General features: G+C 37.5%; 1 protein-coding gene across 1 annotated transcript; it reads right to left on the bottom strand.

Annotated features, from left to right (window-relative positions):
* Window positions 1-1,909: 1,909 nt before the first annotated feature.
* Window positions 1,910-12,233, bottom strand: atp6v0b (ATPase H+ transporting V0 subunit b). Its single transcript, XM_007229298.4, has 8 exons — window positions 11,968-12,233; window positions 10,166-10,214; window positions 9,964-10,047; window positions 9,266-9,343; window positions 8,600-8,669; window positions 8,371-8,422; window positions 6,167-6,357; window positions 1,910-4,885 (listed from the first exon to the last, which is right to left on the bottom strand). The coding sequence occupies exons 1-8, from the start codon at window positions 12,035-12,037 to the stop codon at window positions 4,859-4,861; spliced, it is 621 nt and encodes a 206-aa protein (XP_007229360.1). The 5' UTR covers window positions 12,038-12,233; the 3' UTR covers window positions 1,910-4,858.
* Window positions 12,234-21,697: the final 9,464 nt, after the last annotated feature.

Below are 21,697 nucleotides of genomic sequence, written 5' to 3'. Positions count from 1 at the left end.
TGATAGGACTGGAGTGAGGGGACTGTAATAATAAAGAGCACTGTGATAGGACTGGAGTGAGGGTACTGTAATAATAAAGAACACTGTGATAGGACTGGAGTGAGGGTACTGTAATAAGCTCAACTTTGTGGAGAGAGTGTGGGTAATGACTGGTAATTGGTGGTAACAAAAAGTAAACTTTATCCATGATTAAACTCCCCAATTTATCAAATTAGAGGAATTTAAAAATAGTAAGCTGTCATTACAAAAAAAATCAATAGCAAATTCCACCACCTCACAAAATGCATTATTATTATTCATGTTTATAAATTACATCATGTTTCAAAGTTCTTAAACATGAAGTTCATGTAAACATGAAGGAAACATACAAAATTCAGATTGAAATACTTTTGTCACATTCAAAGCTTCATACCTCTCTGCTTTATTTATTCTGCACTGGGTACAGGAGCGTTTCCCCCTTTAAGACTTGAGAAGCATTTTTAAGACATGATCTCTAATAGCTTATTAAACACCTCCCTCTGGTGGTGCTTTGTAAAATACTTCAATTTGTTTTTGGCCTGATTTAGCTCAAAAAGAGGGAAATCCAGAAATATATCAGCTTATGAAACGGATCATTTTGGTAGTGTTTTAATTAATGTTTTTATTCTGTGAAATGGTTTTGTAAAGCACATTGCGACAAGTGTCTGAGAAAAGTGCTGTATTATTAAATTTTTTTTACTGACACCTGAGGGATCAAGAAGCATAAAAAAGGTTTTGAAGTTCCTGTATGCACTGCCAGCAATATACATATCTGGATAAAAAATAAGTGACCATTTGGGGAAAAAAATCCTTGATTTCACCAAATTAAAAACCTCTGGAATATAATCAAGAGGAAGATGGATGATCACAAGCCATCAAACCAAGCTGAACGGCTTGAATTTTTGCACCAGGAGTAAAGGCATAAAGTTATCCAAAAGCAATTTGGGAGAAATGTTGTCTGTAGTTTATAGAATAAAACAACAGTGTTCGTTTTACTCAAACATAACCCTATAAAGAGCAAAATGAGAGAAACTGATTCAGAAACTGAAGTGGTCTCAATTGTTTTCCAGAGCTGTATCCTGATGCAACGGCAGATGTCCTTCCAGAACTGGATTATGGCATCACTGCACCCATAGACTGTCTAGCGGATGCATGCTACAAATGGCAGAGGTTTTTGATTGGATCTTGATCTGGGAAAATGAGGGCTACTCAATGTTATCAATGGTTTAATTTCGCAGGAACTGCCTACACACTTCTTCCAAATGAGGCCAGGCACTGTCCTGAACCAGGTAGAACCCAGGGCCCACTGTAAGGACTGACAACAGCTCTAAGGATTTCATCTCTGTACTTAAGAGCATTCAGGGTACAGTTTTATTCTTTTTGCAACCCCCAATTAAAGGGTTTCAGGTACTGCCTTATTCTATCAGTAGTGTCAAGGACAAGCAAAAGGCAGAACTATTAAAAAAAAAAAAAAAAAAAACAGTCAGTAAAGATAAGGAGAGCCTTTTTGTCTGTGGTCATCACCTGCAAAACCATTGCCTTTTATTTGCACTAAAGCAGGTGAACTTTATTCAGAATCATTTATTTCTTTTTTACTGGGCAGGCGGTAACCCAGAAAATTCACAGACTTTGTGTTATACGGTCATGATTTGAGCAATGTGCAAACAGCTTTACAAAACCCTTCTCTGTATAGAAATAATTCATAAGAAAACTTCATTAAAAAAGAAAAAGAAAAAAAAGCAACACACAAAGCTGATAAGTCTATTTCATTCCATTCAGTCCATGAATCTTCACAGTTTATGAAGTTCTAATTTAACTGATAACTTGATTAATGCTAGACTACTAGCTATTAATGCAACTCAGAACAAGACTGAGACAGGACTTCAGCAGATTGGTTTGGACAGTTTTATTTGTTCATTAACAATATGAAGTCAAGAGGATCCACTTTTGCACGTCAAAACAATGGAATCACCACATCAACATATCAAACACAATCACTGGAGGCATAGTCAAGAGAGTGGGATTTTCAAGAGAATTCTGAATCTTTAAAACTATGAGTGAACCCCGCCAAGCCTGGGTGTTTAACCTGAAGGCGTCCAGGTCTCTATAACGTCCTTCCTGGACACCAGAGAAACCAGAGCAGATTCAACTTTACATCATGACTGATCATTGGAATGCTTTGAAAGAAACGTGAACACACAAAACACACACGAGCGTGAAAAGTCTGTTGCAGGATTGAAGTTTGCTTTGACAAATTTTGGCTTCTGTTGTGATTTTTATTAAAAGGCAATGCTCTTGCTACAATCTGAAAACTTCATGAGTAAACACAAAAAACTCTAGCATTTTTCAAGCTGTTTGAAATACAACGTCTGCATTAGTTTAATGTTTTCCCTGCCTTTAGACCTTGTTTAAACTGTAGTTTAATATGACTATGTTCACACAGCAGGTAAAAAAGGGCCACAGAACCTAATGTTTTGGGCTGTTTCCACCTTTTATTTTATGTGAACTAAATCAGACACTGGTCTGAACAGTTCACACCCCTAAAACTGATGCTCACAGGCTAAAGAGCTGGGCTTCACATGCAGTTTCAGTTTCATCTTCTCCAGCATCACAGGAACTATTAAGAAGTTAAAGTGGTTGCAGCTGGAGTCACTAAATCACTGAAAAAGCAAAAAAAAAAAAAAAGTCAAATTCTGTGTTTTTTATTTTCCATACAATCAATCACACATCACATCTCAAAAATTTGAGCATGTCCTTTACCTGTTGTGTGAACATAGCCTTTGAGTACAGCAGCATATCGCAATTAGGTTGAAAAATGCTGGATTTTGCCTTTTAACAGTTAAAGGGAAAATAAAAAATAAAAACAAGTAAAGGCCAACTGGTCAAACGGGGTTGAGATATTTTGGCTGACTACCCCTGCTTTCAAGAGAGAGCAAGCAATCAAAACAGATTTTTTTAGACCATTTTAACCCCTTACAGTCAAAATGATCCAAATCTAAATTCTGAAATTCAGCTGACCAAACATCACAGCAACTTGCCTCTTAAAACAATCACCCACAGTGTTTCTCAGTCGTGATCCTGGCACCCGCTGCTGCTCTACAAATGTAATGCTTCTCCAGTTCCTAACAACTGGCATTCAAATAATCAGGAGTGGGTCTCCCAAAAGCTTCTTAGCACAAAGGAGATTCTTAGATGGCCGACCGAGCATTATACTGAGCATTCTCTCCATGTTCAGACAGTCTTAATTTAAAGATGTGTTTGAAAAACTGGACTCAGACTGTTACCAAATCCTTACAAACTTAAATTAGGGAACCCCCAAATGTGAAGAGCAAGGGGCTCAAGGACTCAGAACTGAGAAAACACTGACCTATAGATATAAAGGAACACTCCACCATTTTCTACCTAATCGCCATCTGCATCTGTAGCCGTCAAGTAGCAGAGATCCTGCATGTGACCCCTGTACACTGAGAAGAAATATTTCCTTTGTACACAGAGGAACACATCAGCACAGTTGATGTCCATGAGGAATGAACTGTAAGCTATGCATACAGTGATTAGGTGGAAAAACTCTGGAGTATTCCTGTTAGAAACCTGAGCAACAGAGAAAAAAAAAACATCTTCTGTAAAAAGAAGTTCATATACAGTCAACAGATAAAACCAGAGATAGCTGCGATCAAGACCACTTCCTGCTCTGATATACAAAAATAAACCAAAATAAGAAAAAGAAAATTAAGACCACATACAAACAGGGAATTACAGAATGGTAAACACCCTCATGCCTCACATATAAACTTTTACGTGCTCCTATATGTACACGCATACTTACATACATACACACACACTCTCTTTAGATTTTTATACCCTCTGGTTTTTAACCAAACAGAACTGAAGAGTGAGCCGACGACTGAGAACCAGATAAACCTGGGAAGCAGGATTAGAGCAATAAACAGACTGATTTGAAATAATCAGTATTTACTTACAGGCGGTGCAGCGTTGTGTACTGACTCCCGGGATGAACACAACGCATGAAAATAAACAACAATCAAGGATCAAAAAATTTCTTTTCATTAGAACATTACAATAGACACTTGGGGGCAGTTTCCCAGACAGCCAAGTCATAAACAATATTTATCTTTCAATGGAAAAAAAATCTCCATTCAAAATGCTGTACAGTCCAAGGTTAGACTTTGTCCCTGTTTAAGAAGCTACCCCCTTAATGTCTTGAATGAACTCCAGTGGAGCAAAAAGTATTTACAGCCAGACTACCTCAAAGAACCACACTGGTTGCAAGATTTACTTTTGTATAGTACAGAACAGCAATCACAGTAAACTCTACAGGCCTAACGAACTTCAAAACCGCCACAAACGTACCGTGCTCAAAGGGGCTCTCTGTTTAGGGACTACAGAGTGTATCAAGTTTTATGTCTTATGTGTTTAAATGCTTATTTGCACATTTCAAATAAAAAGGGGAATTAAAAAGAAAAAATACATGAATAACTAATGGATTAAATTACTATCATTAATGAATATAGAAGTTTATAGATATCAACACAGCCATTATAATTCTTCCTCCACTAAATTATTTTGTAATTTTATTCCGATCAACAGTTCAACAGGGAGGGGGGAGGCTTTTGCCTTAGGGATCTGTGTTCAAAAGACCATGAATCCTTTTAGACAAAGCATTACTCATTTCACTCTTCAGGAAACAATGGTTAAAAACAGACACACAAAAAAAAAAATACATTTAAATAATTTACTATGTATTTACACAGTCGGTCTGTGCCTGAACCACAGCGTCTTTCTTCTGGGTGGTTGATTCATCTTGCAGGCATCACATTCTCTAATCCCCCATTTTTACTTTCGATGTCTGAAAAATGAAAAAACAAAAAGAAAACATTACATGTCTTGGTGGAAGCCATTTTAATTGATTTGGAGTTAAATCTGTGTCTCCATGCAGTCTAATTATATTAATCTAACCTGCAATAACCTGGTCAGGTCATATAATCAGAATCACATACGTCAATCAAACGACCTCAAACGAACGCTAAATGTGACTTGACATTCACACTCTTTTAGACCAATTTACTTCACATGCGCATTTGACACTGGCTTGGTAAATATTAGGGTATGCACTGGCACAAAATGGCTATGATTCAATAAACTCAATATGTGGAAAAACTGAAAGACGTTTTAGGAAAACTGTCATAGTATAAACACCATCATCATAAAGTAAAAAGTTAACTTTCTATACAATCAGACCCATGGGAACTGAAGACTCTCCTATCTAGACAACACTAAACAAACCACTGTTTGACACCAATATTTACATGTAAATAATTAATTAAAATCATTGAGAATCAATAAAGTATTTCAAAACTGATCTTCAATATAAATATTACTAAGTAAATTACTAAATATTAAAAACAAAGTGTCAGAAATCTGAACAATTTCACGGTCAGGGTACTGGGTGGAAATAAGGTAAGATGAAAGTTATAGCTTTGCAAAAAACAGAGCATTTCAATTTCCCTGAATCAGCATCTCTATTAATGGAAGCATTTCAGTGATTGATTGTACTGAGCAGGTTAACCCGAGTGGGATGGGTTTCTCTGACTGAGTCTTGGTTCCTTGGTTTGAAAGGGAGTTTTTCCTTGCCAATGTGTCCCACAATAACTGGCATCTCTGTGGTGCTGCTCATAAGAGGCGTGGACCTGTTTTTCTCTGTAAAGCTGCTTTGTTACAAATTCTGTTGTAAATGGTGCTATAGAAATAAAACTGTATTGAACTTTATTGTCAACATTTTTATGCACTTCCAATCTTGGAATTATCTTAATAGTTAAAAGTAAATTGCTCTGTAATTGCATTATTATGCTGTTATTATAAGTGTCATAAAATACTCTTAACATGACAATAAAGCCATTTAGCACAATTTATATCTGGAATCGCACAAAAAGAAAAAGCAAGACACATGCCAATGAATAAGCATGATTAATGCTGCTCTTCTTATGAGTCACAACTAATGAGGAACATGTATTTTCCAGCCATGAAAAAAAAAACTCAACCTCTTCCACCCATCATTCTAAAATAAAAATAAGTCAATTGCATAAAGAGACTGTTTCCAAAGAACACTGAATACTAGAGAATGACTCACCTGCAAGATGGCTACAATGATTCCAAATAATCCGATGGCACTGCCAAAGATCTCGACAATGAGGATCTTAACGAAGAGGCTGCCATTCTGAGCATCAGCCAAGGCAGCCCCACTGCCCACGATGCCGACACAGATGCCACAGAAAAGATTTGAGAAGCCAACAGTAAGCCCAGCACCAAACATGGAGTAACCTGGAAAGATAAGAAATATCATTTTAGCAATTCATTGCAATGTTAAATGCAATCCAGCCAAACATAAACCACATATAATATAACACAAAAGAAATAACAGCAATTTTTTCATGCTTTTTTTTTTGGAAAACCAAGTGCTGTGTGGCAAATACACAGAATAATTTTGCAGCATCTCACGTTGAATTCACACCCCTGATGCTGGCCTTAAAAGCTGAAAATGACTAGCTACTCTGTGTTTGCTGGCAGTAGGCCTGTAGTGATAACTATGTTATCGACTTATCGTACAATAATTTTATTTATCTCGATCATTTTGCTGATGTCGATATTAGCCGCGTGTGTCCGTGTGGACTTGTTTACATGAGAGAGTGAGTGCCGCTGCTCTCTCGCCGGCTCTGTCAGACAGCGACATCTATTGTTTAGGAACTGTAGTGCACGCAGAGTTTATGCAGCTGGGAGAGTGAGCAGTGACTGATGCTACACAATCACGCATGCGCACACACACAGCGGGCAGTGTGCACACGGTGTTAGCTAGCGAACGTATTCGAGGGCTAATTGGACTTTTTCAAAACTAAACAGCTTTAGAGGACGTTTGAGGAAGTTTAGTCCGGGATGGGCTGCGTTTTAAAGCCGCATACCATGACTCCAGTCCGGGAGTATTTTGACTTTAAGCCAAATAAGCGAGGAGAACCATCAACGTGAATCAGCCGGTATATTTACAATGTTTCACAACAGTAGAAACAAAAGCTGGCAGTACTACTAAACTGAGATCTTGTTTAAGCACAACCATCCAGCCCAATTCATCCAGCTGAATATTAAATATAAAAATTGTTCCCCCAGATAGATCCTGCCTCAAGCCCCACACGCTACACATGCTGCTGTTTCTTGCTCAGAATTTGTCTGACGGTTACATTAAAAAATACATTTATAGCAAGAGCTCTGGCCTGCAGAGGCATCTGTGTGTCTTTGATCATATGGACTAAGCACATTTTTATATTGGCATATACTGCTCTTAATAATATAAAAGTAGTTTAACTGTAAAATGGTGTAATAGTATTATGCTAGTATATTATTGCTGTGGCACATTGTCCTAAATCACCTTTGGGAGCCCAGAAGCAGGAAAAAGCATTTTATATAGTGATGCTTTAAAATGTCAATATTATTGTTTATAGCAATAATTTCTGGGACAATATATTGTCCTGAAAATGTTGTTATCGTGACAGGCCTAGCTGGCAGTCATTAAAAAACTGATCTGTATATCTTCAAGTTCAAAGCACAGCTTTCAAATGACTTTGCCTGGCTGTCCAAATGTCAGCATCACTAAATGTCTGCAAACACCAACCGAGGAGTGCCTGAACCAGTATTTTTTATTTTTTTTTACAAGCAAGGAAAGAATTATGGATTTATTGGTGTTATATTCACAGGATTTGAGAACCAATATTGTAAGTAGGTAAAGAAACTTAAGTAAACAACTCTACTGGTTCTGCATTTTTAAAATGGAATGGATAGTAAAGCGGTCAAACCTCAGTTCTTCTAATACAAGTATCTATTGTTTTTAGTGTTACAGAATGAGGATCATATACCCTCCTGTGTAGCCTTAGTTCACCTGATTAGCGTTGGCTAATAGTAACTAATCTGAAAGGCAGATTTTATAGTCCACAGTCACATAATTCAAAATAAAACAATACCAAGTACACAGCACCTGAAAAAGGTTTGTTATTGCGAAGGAACTGGTCAATAACCTTCTTTCTAGGGACACAAGTCCATTTTTTGTGTTCTTGGTATTGTGAAACATCCATGGTCTCATTGTTGGTATGATGTATTTGTGTAACGTATGCTTAGGTTTTAGTGAGAGAACACAAAATACCAATACAAAATCATAAATTCTGTCAATCTGCAGAAGCTGAGGGACGAATGGATGTGCTAGAAACAATTAACTCAACACTGATCTTTAGTTCAAAGCTGAAATACCCCTTAATACTACTTTGTGAAATGACTGAAAATATGGTATTTTACCTGCTTGATAGTTCCTTGCCCCAATTGTCTCTGGTGTTGTGCCACTGAAGCTCTGAAACACAGCAGAATGTTCAAATCAGTGTACAATGCATAACGAGCACAGGATAACATGTCCTGTATAATACTGTAAACATCCAGTACCCAAATACGTGTGTAAAAGCCAATGATTCACTTGGCCTGAAAGATAAACTAAAATCATCTGGTTGTACTTTCATTATTAAAAGCTTACCTCTGCCATATTACTTATGACAATAGCCATGATGATCCCGTAGATGGCAACAGCTTCACAAAAGATAATACTGGTGTGGAATAAAGACAGTAACATTAGCTATAAGAATACAGCAATGCTTAAACAACACAGCAAGAGATTTTTTAAAACTAGTGATGCACCAAATATTTGCTAATCAAAAATATATAAAGGTCATCTTTTAGGTCATATTAAAGTGTTTCCTCTAGCATTTTTTTCAGCTGCCATGGTACTCTACTGGATTTCAAGACACAAAGCGAAACCAAAAGAATGTCAGAGTTATCCTAAAACAGACTCAGCTCACAGATGGACTATGGTCTGTCATCAACTTAGCAAGTAATCCAGCATAAAAACCTAGCCATCATTGCAGCTAAACAGCAGAGGCCAGCTACTGTGTGCTCATCCCCAGTTTCAAATTAAAAGCCCTCTTGTAATTAAGACCATGACATTTAAATGACAGCTGAAATTTAGATGGCAATAATATAATATATGTAGCAGAAACACTGTTATACTGGGAAGTTAATTGTTAAGTTAAAATAAATGCTAATAATTAGTAGTTTTGTAATTACTTTTTTTTGTTGAAAAGCAAGACAAAAACATAATTTTAGCTATTTAATATCTTGTAAAACAAAGATCAAAGTGACATACCTGATAAGATTCTTGGTCTTAATCCTCGGAGCCTTGACACCTCCACCGATGATGCTGGAGCCAGTAATGTAGATACCCCTGCAGAAGCAAACAGCACATTATACCTGAAATCTGACATGATCAAGTGTTTATAGTCTTTGTGATCATCAGATCATCAGTGTGAACAAATGTGTGATCATGTGACCTTATTCACAAAATATAGTGCTAAGTTAGAGCTTGTAATTAACCTAGCTCCTTTTAAATATGTATTTTAACATTTTAACATATTTTAAATGTCTGTTCCAACAAGTTTCACAACATAAATGCTTCATTGAAATGTTTCACATTACATATACTTAGTTGCAGCATGATTTTAGAACAAATGTTAATAATAGTTGTTGGGTCATTTATGTTAAATCTGGATTTTAACCTTAAAATATTTACAATCATGTGCCATGTTTACATTAATATGAACATGAATGCTCAATTAATTACATTTTGAAATCAATTTTGTACATCAATATTCAGACACAAGATTCAGGCCTAAACTGCCTTTAGCCAGCAAACATGGTGTACATGACTAACTCCACTTTTCAGATTCAAAAATTTGCAGATGGTTCCCCAAATTATCTCAGTACAAGTAACAAGTCTTTTCTCAATCGTAGAATTTCCCATGTCTACATTGTGAAATGAGGACACTCATTGGTGCACACTCTTACCAAGCTGCTCCAACCACAGACAGGGAGATGGCCAAGCCAATCCCGAGGTTGGCCCACATAAACGGGGAAGTCTCGGTCAAAAACCTGCAACAGAAGACAAAACAGTTCAAAATGTATTTTAGTTAGACTTTAATAAAGATTTAGATTAAATTTAACAAACTCGATACGTCTAAGACACTGATTGTATTAACGCTGCACTCACCATGCTACATCAAACCGAAATCCAAGGTCAAATATTGTATAACAAATACCTGATGAGAGACAAGAGGTTGTGGATTAGTGAAATAAACATTAAAACAAGCAAAAATATTTTGTACTCCACAATGATATTAAATAGCATATAATATCGAACAACTGCTAATGAGACATGCATTTTCATATTTAAAAAAAATATTGTTTGGTAAGCTGCATAAATGTAGCCTCCCCAAACTAAAATATATTATTCTCCTTATTCAGTTATTATTTTATTGGACTGTTTCCCAGACATGGATTAAGGCTAGTCTTTGACTACAAAGCATTTTGAATATAGTTTGTCATTGAAAGCAAAACACAATATAAACAAATCACCACTGTATGATGTATCATAATGCCTGCTTAGCTAACAGATTTACATTAACATTACAGCAAATACATCCAAAAGCAGACAATAATTATTAATATGTTTGTTTTCTTTTTACACTGGAGGTAAGTCATTCAATCAAAACAAAATTTAGGTGAAATAAACATTATTCATTAATAGCTACAACCAACATTAGAGCTCCATCATATTTTAAAACATATGTGAAATAAAATGAGTTTGGAAGCTCAAATTCAAAAATATCAAAAATAAAAAAGTGGAACTTGTTTGGGTCTGTGTGTGATCTCTCACAGTCACATGAGAACTTTCCGTTCCTCATTCTGGCTCACTCACCAGTGCTGAACACTAATACAGATATATCCACTGTATAATAATCAACTCAAAATATCAGTTTTACAGCATAACAGTACATTATCATATGTTCTCTTACTATGATGCACTGCCACTTGGTCAGGAAATGTATAAAGTTATATTTTAGAAAGTATATAGTGAAACATTTCTTAATATATATCTTGTATAATTTATGATACATGAATGAACCTTAAAAGCAACACATTTTAAAGAAACATAGCCAGTGTTGGACAATTGTAATAGTGCAGCTAAAATAAATACGTCAGCAAGTATCAAGTTTGAAATATCTGTATATCGGTCCTTACTAATAGCATAACATAGCATTTTATGATAAATTACTTAATATTTCAGAAAAAAACAACATTGTATGGCAATAAAACGAGATCCTTTTCTGCCATACATAAATACATCAGCAAGTATCGGTTTGAAATATTGGCTATATCAGCCAATATCGATTTATCCGATATCATCGTGCATCTTTAGTTATTAAATGCAGGTGTAATATTATCTGGCTGGTCTGTAGAAAAGCTGCGACTACTGGAAAATGCAGTCAGGCAAATACCGAAAATAAGGCTAATTAAATTAATTTTGTGAGCGTTGGCTCTTATTTTACCGTGTATACACTTACAACCGGAGAACCGACCGGAGAGCCAGTGACAGCGGTACGGCTGCTAATCAGACTGTGCTAACCAAGCTAACAGCTAAGAGACAGCTAGCGAGGTTTAGCTAGTTTAGCGGACATATTCCGGTCACTCGCGCGAATTAAAGACATTTTTTTTTCTACAGCCCGCGTTTTACTCAGTTTTTGTGAGGGCATATATTATCTGGGGGAAACTAAAGCCTGTGCTGCAGTGCGCTGCCCGATATCAATAAGCTGACTGCCCTAGCTTACCCTAGCTATCTAACTTAGCTAACATGCTAACTAGCTTAGCTCAGTAAGGAGAAGTATAAGATGGCCCGCAGCCGCTAGTTTAGCCAGCTAACAGCAAAAACACGGAGCTCCGAGTCCCGTAACCCCGGCCAGCCCGGCCCCGGGACTCTGAGCGGGGCCGGGGGAGATGCGGCCTCTCGCTTACCGACGATCAGGATGGTGCTCCAGAAGGCCAGAGTCACCCCGCTGTACAGAATGGCGTGTCCGTTCATCATCCACTCCACCAGCAGCGCCAGGTTCGCCACCTAATCCGTTCACTCACAAACAAACTGCCGGTTCACCGCGGCCCCGAACGGCTGCTCGAGCTCGGTCTGGAGGAACGGAGCGGGTCCTGCACTACTGCCCAAACGACGGATCCCGAAAACCCAGCGTCCATCCGCGGTCAGCAGCTGATCATGTGATGAGCTTCAACCGGGGCACGTGACCCAAGCACGAGCTGCGTTCCTCCTCCACCCTTCCCCAACCTGGAAACCCCTTCCTACAGTCACTCACCTACACTAATACAGTAATAATAATAATAATAATAATAATAATAATAATAATAATAATAATAATAATAATAATAATAATAATACTGATACAAAGTCATTATTTTGAGATGCTATCTTATTATTTTGACATACCAAGTCGTTACTGTGAGATGCTAATAAAGATATTAAATCGTTACTTTGTGATGTATCTTATTTTCTTATTATGTATCTTATTTTTTTGAGATAGTAAGTCGTTATTTTGAGATGCAATCTCATTATTTTGATATACTAAGTTATTATTTCAAGATGCTAGATTATTATTTTGAGACACTAAGTTATTTGAGATAATCTCATTATTTTCAGATATCAAGTCCGTGTTTGAGATGCCATCTCATATTTTCTCTCTTATTTTCAGATACTGAGTTGTTATTCTGAGATACTAAGTCATTATTTTGAGATACTTAATTGTTATTTTAAAATACTGTCACATTATTTTGAGATACTAAGCTGTTATTTTTAAATACTATCCCATTATTTTAATATACCAAGTCCTTACTTTGGGATGCTATCTCATTATTTTGACATACTAAGTCATTTTTTGAGATGCTATGTCATTATGTTGATTTGCTGTCTCATTATTTCAAGAAGTCGTTCCTTTGTGATGCCATGTTTTTTGAGATACTAAGTTATTATTTTGAGATGTTAAATAATTAATTTTAGATACTAAGTTGTTATTTAAGATGCAATTAGTGCTGGGCAATATGGGAAAAGTCATATATCACTATATGGAATTTTTTGTATCACGATAATGATATATATCATGATATATCACATTCAAGTATGTTTTCAGTTATTCTTCAAAAAATATGATAAAGTAATATCATTGCGTCCTTTTTTTCAACTTTATTTTATAGTGACATTAAACCAAACTTTCACAAATGAGAATTACTACCTTTTAGTGCAGCAATACATATGTGAACAAATGAAAACAAATAAGGTAGATGCAGTAGCTAACTTTCTCAAAATATATACAGGTATTTAAATTGAGTCATCAAAATAAACTCAATTATCATTTTTTAAAGTGTCTGTCAAATTTATATGTACTGTTAAAAATGCTTTAATAGAATCAAAATGTGTATTTTTCTTTTTATATCTTTTCAAATTTACCTGTAGCTTCCAGTCTAAGGCAGTACAATGACAATCATATTAGTTTACTTTGAAGATGGAGCATACAGACTTTTTTTTCCTTTTTTTCACAGATTAATTATTTCTACAACATTACGACTACAGATAAATTATATTGGTAATATTAATAAACAAAGTATATTGTGGAAACATCTGGAAACATTAAGAAACCTAAACATATTCATATTCATTATGGCAGTGTTCTCAGCCACACTGGTGTTTTTCAGGCTTGCCAATCCATCGGCTGTATGTTTTGATGTACTCTCGTTGAGCCAATCAGAAAATAGATCGCTCTGTTGTTAGGCGGACCTAGTCAAAGAGGGTGGAGTTTCAGCCAGAGTGTCAGGCGCGAAGAACTGTCCGATTCAAAAGTTCTTAAACACACGTCGTGAACAACTGATATGTACACAAATAAATAAATATTCTACAAGGAATAGGTGATGATAAACAAGGCAGATCTTATTATTATGGTTTTACAATAATGTATTTAAATATCTTTTTAAATTATAATTATTGTCTGTGAGGAGGTTGAACTCAAAACAAATTTCATTGAGAAAGAAATGCCTAATAATTAAAGTAGGTATTTCATGCTTGAGTTGGGAAAATGTATTAGCTAGTCAACTAATCAAAATCAAATAAAATAATACAATTAAAAATTTGTTAAAAAACAAATTTTAAGTTTTTTTTCTTTTTCGTAGAATAATATTCTAATTTTTAACAAAATTTTCTGTTTGACTTTTATTTTCTCCGCAGACACACAGCAGCAGACTGTTGGAGGTTAAGGTGGATTCAGGGCTGTTTATTGTATTGGATCAGATCAAGTAACAGAGTCATTGTGATGTATTGATTGGACATGTTCTAATAGTTTCAGCGCTTTGGACAGATGTTTGCTGTGGTTTAAAATGAAGACTGTATTCTCTGTAGGTGAATATGGAAGGGTGGTTAGAGTTTCCCCCGGTCTCCAGTAAAGTGGAGCAGCAGAAGATCCAGCTCTGATCAGCAGCTCCACACCTCTGTACTCAGACTGCTCTGCTGGAGGAACACCATCAGCTCACCTGCTGCAGGTATGGAGATGTTCCACTCTTCACCATCACACTGCTCTACATTTACTCTTAGACACACAGAAACACATTCAGAAGGAGCAGCATTTAACATCACACACAAGCAGCTTCATCCAGGAGCTGGAGGATCATCTTCTCCTAGTTATCTCTGATCAACACTTTCATTCTGCTTTATTTAAGATGAACAGGAGATTTAGGGATTTAGATTTAGATTTTTTGTTTTATTATCTGGTAGGGGGATGCTGGTCGATGGCTGGTTGAATAATAGATGGTGGGTGATTGAGGGCTGGTGAAAGGGGGTTGTAATGTGTAAGACCCAATCAGGAGTCTGATAGTTTAGTTAACAGTTGAACTTTTACTTTGTAATTAAATAACTAAATTATATTACATTTAGTTATACACTTTCTGCATGTTTAGCAATTAATACTATTAATTTAACTTAATATTTCTTATTTCCGAATTTCAATAAATTATCAACCCTGTCATGCAGATTGCCATAACATGGTGGATTTATATATGGCACTAAAAATAGTGAAAATAAAACATGATTAAATTGGGAAAATATGATTCTGTGTAGTCTGAAGTCTTACAAATATAATAATCAAAATGAGAATTAGTCCTGTCACGATAACAAAATTTTCAGGACGATATATCGTCCCAGAAATGTTTGAGATAAACAATAATATTGTAATTTTAAAGGGGCCCTACAGAAAATGCTTTTTTCTGCTTCTGGGCTCCCAAAGGAGCTTTAAGACAGTGTGCCACAGTTATAAAATACTGGCATAATAATACTATTACTCCATTTTACAGTTAAACTAACTTTTTATTATTAAGAGCAGACATTGGGCTTCTAATATAAAAATATTTTAATATCCTAAATAACTAAAATAAATAAAGTACCACCACCCTGGGACTCTGTGGGTTCTAAGAAAACTGCACTAAATATTAAACAACAAAAAGTAACAATATTTCGAACAAAGTAAAATTATTATTAATTTAACTTTTTTAACTGTGGACACAGGCACTTGTAGAGTCCTTTTTCTGATCATAAATGTATATGCCGTCAAACACACATTAGCTCAAAAACACAAGTGCCCATAGGATCAAAGACACAGATGCTCAGTAGGTCATAGGTCCTGCTATACATTTATTTTTTAATGTAACTGTCAGACAAATTCAGAGCAAGGAACACCACTTGCTCTGTGTGTGGACACCGTCACTGCAGCATAAACTCAGCGTGCTTCACACTCATTTCCTAACCGACAGATGTCGCTGTCTGACAGATTCGTGGAGAGTCGGCGAGAAAGCAGCACAGCGCGACTCGTTCTCTTGTAAACAAGCTCGCGCGCCCGATGGCTGTTGTTGACGTCGGCAAAAAATTTCGCGGTTTAAAAAATAAGCGTACGATAAGTCGATAACAGTTATCGCGACAGGCCTAATGAGAATAAATCGTAAACAATGTTTAAAACATTTTGAGGGCATGCGTGGGCATGCGCATCACCCAGCAGAATGTGCTCAACACATTCTGTTCATAAATAAATGTTCATTAATAGTTTTAGCAGAATCACCAGTAGTAGTGATTGTGTCCTTACTGCTTTGTGACGTGCCTGCATGCCAAGGGAAGTCTGATTTCAGAAGATGATGAACCTCGGCCCAAATTAAATTCTAGTTTTGTTTGTGTAACCCAGTTTTTAATGCTAGATGGAAAGATATTGAAATATCAATAATTAAAGGCCCCCCAGTGCAAGCAATATTAGCAGAAAACGATTGGAGAACAATTATGAGTAGAATTCAATATCCCTGGAATAAAACATTTGGATTACAGTTAAAAAGGAATACAGATTAAGTGAACATTTAAAAATATTTAGATGGTGTGCGTATGGCAGATTTCAAGCCTTATAAGATAAATAATATATTTAAAAAATGGTTAGCTAAAACTTAACAACATATTATTCATTAACAGCAAAAGGCTAGCTGCATGATTTCAAGACTTCAACAGAAAAATGTGGATTTAATAAACAAGATTTTGTTAATGTAACTCATGATTGTGGCAGATTATAAATTCAGAATAATACAAAAATATTATTTTCTTTATTTTACAGTGTAGTGAAATTAAGTCAAGTTTTTTTGCGCAGCTGCTGAGGTAAATGTTAAATGTCTTGTTTTCCTTGTTTTTTCAGAAATTAATGCTGCCCTGCCCAAGTCTTCCTCTTCTACTGGTATTAGCTTTCCTTTTCACAAGCACACAATCAGAAGATCGCAAAAGATATTAAGCTGGTGAATGAGGTGAAGAACATGGCATCCAGAAAAAAATCCAAAACTCACCGGATTAACTCTTCTACAACATGCAGAAAAAGGAGAAACGTTCAGACAAGAAAACTCACCACTGCTCAGAGTGTGGGAAGAGTTTTAATCATCAAAGTAAACTCAAAACACATCAGCGCATTCACACTAGAGAGAAACTGTATCTTTACTCAGACTGTGAAAAGAGTTTTAATAAGCTGAGTAATTTTAAAACACACCAGCTTATTCACACTGGAGAGAAACCATTTTATTGTTTAAACTGTGGGCGGAGTTTTACTCAACAGAGTCTCTTTCAACACCAGCGCATTCACACTGGAGAGAAACCGTTTCACTGCTCAGACTGTGGGAAGAGTTTTACTCAACAAATTACACTCCAGCAACACCAGCTCATTCACACTGGAGAGAAACTGTTTCACTGCTCAGACTGTGGGAAGAATTTTACTCAACAGAGTAATCTTCAACAACATCTTCGCATTCACACTGGAGAGAAACCATATCAGTGCTCAGACTGTGTGAAGAGATTCAGGCATTCAGTTACATTTAGGAAACACAAGTGCAGTAGGAACGATCTCAAAAATGGACAGTGACGCACCTAAAAACCTTCCTGATCCCAACCCTGATGAAAAGAAATGTGGAATGTGATATAAAAGAACAAAACATATCACTGTAAACAGTTTCTAAAACATATATCCACACTGTGTGATGTCCTAACTGTGTGAAGAAGTTTAAGTCCAGCCTACAGATAATATGTTGTGAAATGCAGTCAAAAATCTGCACAGTTGTGTCATGTGACATGATTGGGCAAGATGGACTTTTATGTTGTTTGAGTGGGCTTTTCAATAAAAACAATAAACAACAATAAATCAATAAAACAAGGTAATTTGGCACGTTTTGAACAGTCTGCTAGCTGAGGATGATTTACTATTTTCTCCAAAACAGAGGAATTCCTTGCAAAGCATTGGTAACATTTTGATTAAACTTTGTGCTAAACTCTGGGTGGTACAAAGGTACAGTTGAGGTACAGTAAATTTTTTTTGTGTATCATTTATTGTGTTATTTTGAGGTATGTTGAAAATGCTATATGTGTATGTGAGTTATCAAAGTCAAAGTTTGTCAAAACAGAGTTTGATAACGTATGGCAAATATAATTATAGCAGTTTTAAAAGATGAAGGATTCGGGGGCTGTAACACCTTAGCCCATGTCTGTCTTCTGTTTCTCCCTTATTTGGTCTCTTGTGCTCCTGCCCCTCTGTTTACCTGTCATGTTTCCCAGCCATGTGCTATTGTTGTGTTTTGTACCTGTCTCCAACCTAGCTCCGCCCCAGCCCTGCCCTATAGCAATTTGTGTTCTCACCTGTGTCTTATCTATAACCCCTCGTCATCCTAGCCCAGGTGTTTCTCACTCTCCTCTTGTATTTAAGCCCCTCTGTTTGAATGTTCAGTGTCGAGTCTTTTGTATCCTCTGTATCCTCGCTGGCCGTTCGTATCCTTGCTGTCCGTATGTATCCTAGTCTTAGTTTAGTAGTCTGTAGTCATGGCAAACCGAGGCTTTCTGAAGCACTGAAGCCTTTTTCCTAATTGTATCGAAAAAAGGTTCATTACTCGGAGCTTCATAACACAGTGGACATCAGCGGCACCTGGTGGGCAAAACCTGAAAGTGCTTTGTGTATTTAAAGGACGAGGGGCGTTTTTTTTGTCTTTTTACAGTTTTTAAACCTGTTCCAGTGCATTTATCTTTGCAAACTGTATCTTTACTCAGACTGTGAAAAGAGTTTTAATAAGCTGAGTAATTTTAAAACACACCAGCTTATTCACACTGGAGAGAAACCATTTTATTGTTTAAACTGTGGGCGGAGTTTTACTCAACAGAGTCTCTTTCAACACCAGCACATTCACACTGGAGAGAAACCGTTTCACTGCTCAGACTGTGGGAAGAGTTTTACTCAACACCGTTTCACCGTTTTTAAATGCTTTGTGTATTTAAAGGACGAGGGGCGTTTTTTTTGTCTTTTTACAGTTTTTAAACCTGTTCCAGTGCATTTACATGACATTTGAGGTTTAAATAAAAACTGAAAAAAGGAAATGGAAGAATACTTTGATGTCTGGATAATTTAATGCATTATATTAAAAGACATAACTGTAATATATTTTTAATTAATATATAATAGTGATGGCAAACCGAGGCTTTCTGAGGCACTGAAGCCTTTTTCCTAATTGTATCGAAAAAAGGTTCATTACTCGGAGCTTCATAACACAGTGGACATCAGCGGCACCTGGTGGGCAAAACCTGAAAGTGCTTTGTGTATTTAAAGGACGAGGGGCGTTTTTTTTTTTGTCTTTTTACAGTTTTTAAACCTGTTCCAGTGCATTTACATGACATTTGAGGTTTAAATAAAAACTGAAAAAAGGAAATGGAAGAATACTTTGATGTCTGGATAATTTAATGCATTATATTAAAAGACATAACTGTAATATATTTTTAATTAATATATAATACACTTAGAATGTACCTTGATAGAGCACACTGGAGAAACTACACTTGTAATTCTAATTGCATTCACATTGTTGCTTTTTTCCCTTCACCATGTTATTAATCTGTTAATATACCAAATTTTAAAATTATATTATTCACTATTATTCACATCTTTCCAAGCAGGGTTTGTAACATGTTTACATGTATCACTAGTCCATTGCCTATTTTTCCATAGGCAAGGCTCATGTAGATATGCTGCATGGGGGATATGGAAGAATTTGATGAAAGAAATGTATGCTCATAAAGGTGAAGGTGCTTGTGTAAGGGGCAGGGGGCACATATTTAATGGACGTGGTTATGTACATGTGTAATTTAGTTTTTATTTAGGAATAATTTTTTTTCCACAGTGCTGGGGTTCAGTTGGTTATTTCAAAATATGTTGTCATAAGGCAACACTTTTACTGGATGTATGCCATGACAGTACACACATTGAACTATGAGGATATATATATATATATATATATATATATATATATATATATATATATATATATATATATATATAATTATTGTACACTCTTACAGAACTCATAAAATGCCATATGTCTAAAATGCATAGTTTTCTTTCAAAGTTTATATTTTCTAAATAATAATTTTCTACCTTATTTGATGGCAAAAGTTCAAAGTGTTCCCAAACTTCAGAACGGCCTCTTTTTCTTACTGGTTCCATTCTAATATTTTATTATCTACTATCTATATCTTATCTATCTATCTATATATGATCTATCTATATCTTATCTTATCTTATCTATCTATCTCTCTATCTATCTATCTATCTATCTATCTATCTCTCTCTCTCTCTCGCTCTCGCTCTCGCTCTCGCTCTCTCGCTCTCTGTCTCTGTATCTGTATCTCCGCTAACAACCCTCGAACTGCGCGCCAGGATTTGCCGCTTTTGAATCTTTCCCTGAAGCAGTCACGTGGTTGTGTGCCGAAATGAAGCTTCGGACGTCATTGGTCACGTGATCTTTGTAGAACGAATCAAGCATCGGCTCAGTGATTCGAACCAATGCGTGTCGTTTTTTCAACACACGCCTCGAAGCTTCAGGTTCAAGGGTAGCATCACTAGTAGTCTGTGTTTCTTAGTTTTTGTTCTAGTTTTATATTCTCCTTGCCTTGTTTTTTTTTTGTAGTTTTTTGCGTTACCCGTGTTTTGTTTACTGTTTTATTTTATCTTGTTTGTTTAAATAAAATTGTGCCCGCGACTCCGGCCGCCTCTGACCCTGTGCCCGCGGCTCCGGCCGCCTCTGACCCTGTGCCCGTGGCTCCGGCCGCCTCTGACCCTGTGCCCGCGGCTCTGCCCGCCTCTGACTTTGTGCCCGCTGCCACCCCAGTTCACGTGCCTGGGCTGCTCAAGCTGCACACGCCGCTACAGCCTCAGCTCCAGCACCCGCCGCTACAGCCTCAGCTCCAGCACCCGCCGCTACAGCCTCAGCTCCAGCACCAGCAGCTCCCGCCGCTACAGCCTCAGCTCCAGCACCAGCAGCTCCCGCCACTACAGCCTCAGCTCCAGCACCAGCAGCTCCCGCCACTACAGCCTCAGCTCCAGCACCAGCAGCTCCCGCCGCTACAGCCTCAGCTCCAGCACCAGCAGCTCCCGCCGCTACAGCCTCAGCTCCAGCACCAGCAGTGCCTGCCACCCATGTGGTACCCACTGCTCCTGACCCTGTGCCTGCTCCTAGAACTTTGTATGCCCCCAGGCCTGCTCCCAAGTCACGGGCTCCTTGGCCTGCTCCTAGGCCCCCGGACTGTACCCCTAGCACTGTGCCCAGGCTGGCTCCCCTGACTTTGCCACAGACATTTCCTTGGACAATTGCCAGTCCTGGGCACCCTCCTGTGTATCTGGTCCCAGTGTCTCTCCCTGTTTTAGTCCCTGTCTCAGTTTGTGTCCCTGTACCCATCTCAGTCTCTGTTTCTGTTCCTGTCCCCGTCACCATGTTCGTGTCTGTCCCTGTCAATGTATTTGTCCCAGTTCCCCTGTCCAGTTTTGTCCAGTCCCCGTCTTCTGTTCGGTCTGCTGCCCAGTCTCCGTCCCTGTCTAGTGCCCAGCCCCCTGTCCAGTCTCAGCCCCGTGTCCAGTCTTTTGTCCAGTCTAAGCCCACTGTCCAGTCTGTGTTTCAACCCCCTGTCCAGTCTCTGTCTCCTGTCCAGTCCCCGGGCAGTCCCTGTGTCCAGTCCCCTGTTCAGCCATGTGTCCTGTCCCCATCCCAGTCTGCATTCCAGTCTCCGTCCCATGTCAAGTTCCCTGCCCGGTCTCCGTCTCCTGTCCAGTTTCCATTCCCTGTCCAGTCCTCTGTCCAGTCTCCGTTCGTGTCCCTTGTC

This window comes from Astyanax mexicanus, chromosome 8 (assembly GCF_023375975.1).
Source record: "Astyanax mexicanus isolate ESR-SI-001 chromosome 8, AstMex3_surface, whole genome shotgun sequence".
In the NCBI taxonomy this organism is placed as follows: Eukaryota; Metazoa; Chordata; class Actinopteri; order Characiformes; family Acestrorhamphidae; genus Astyanax; species Astyanax mexicanus.
Note: the sequence above shows the minus strand (reverse complement) of the source record. Positions and strands in the feature narration are given on the sequence as shown.

Bases quoted from the DNA above. Each gene is read 5' to 3' on its own strand.
- atp6v0b (XM_007229298.4), bottom strand. From the start codon at position 12,037: ATGATGAACGGACACGCCATTCTGTACAGCGGGGTGACTCTGGCCTTC. The intron at 10,048-10,165 runs GTGAGTGCAGCG...CTTCTGTTGCAG, and splicing joins TTTCGGTTTGATGTAGCATG to GTTTTTGACCGAGACTTCCC. The intron at 4,886-6,166 runs GTGAGTCATTCT...TTCATTTTTCAG, and splicing joins TCATTGTAGCCATCTTGCAG to ACATCGAAAGTAAAAATGGG.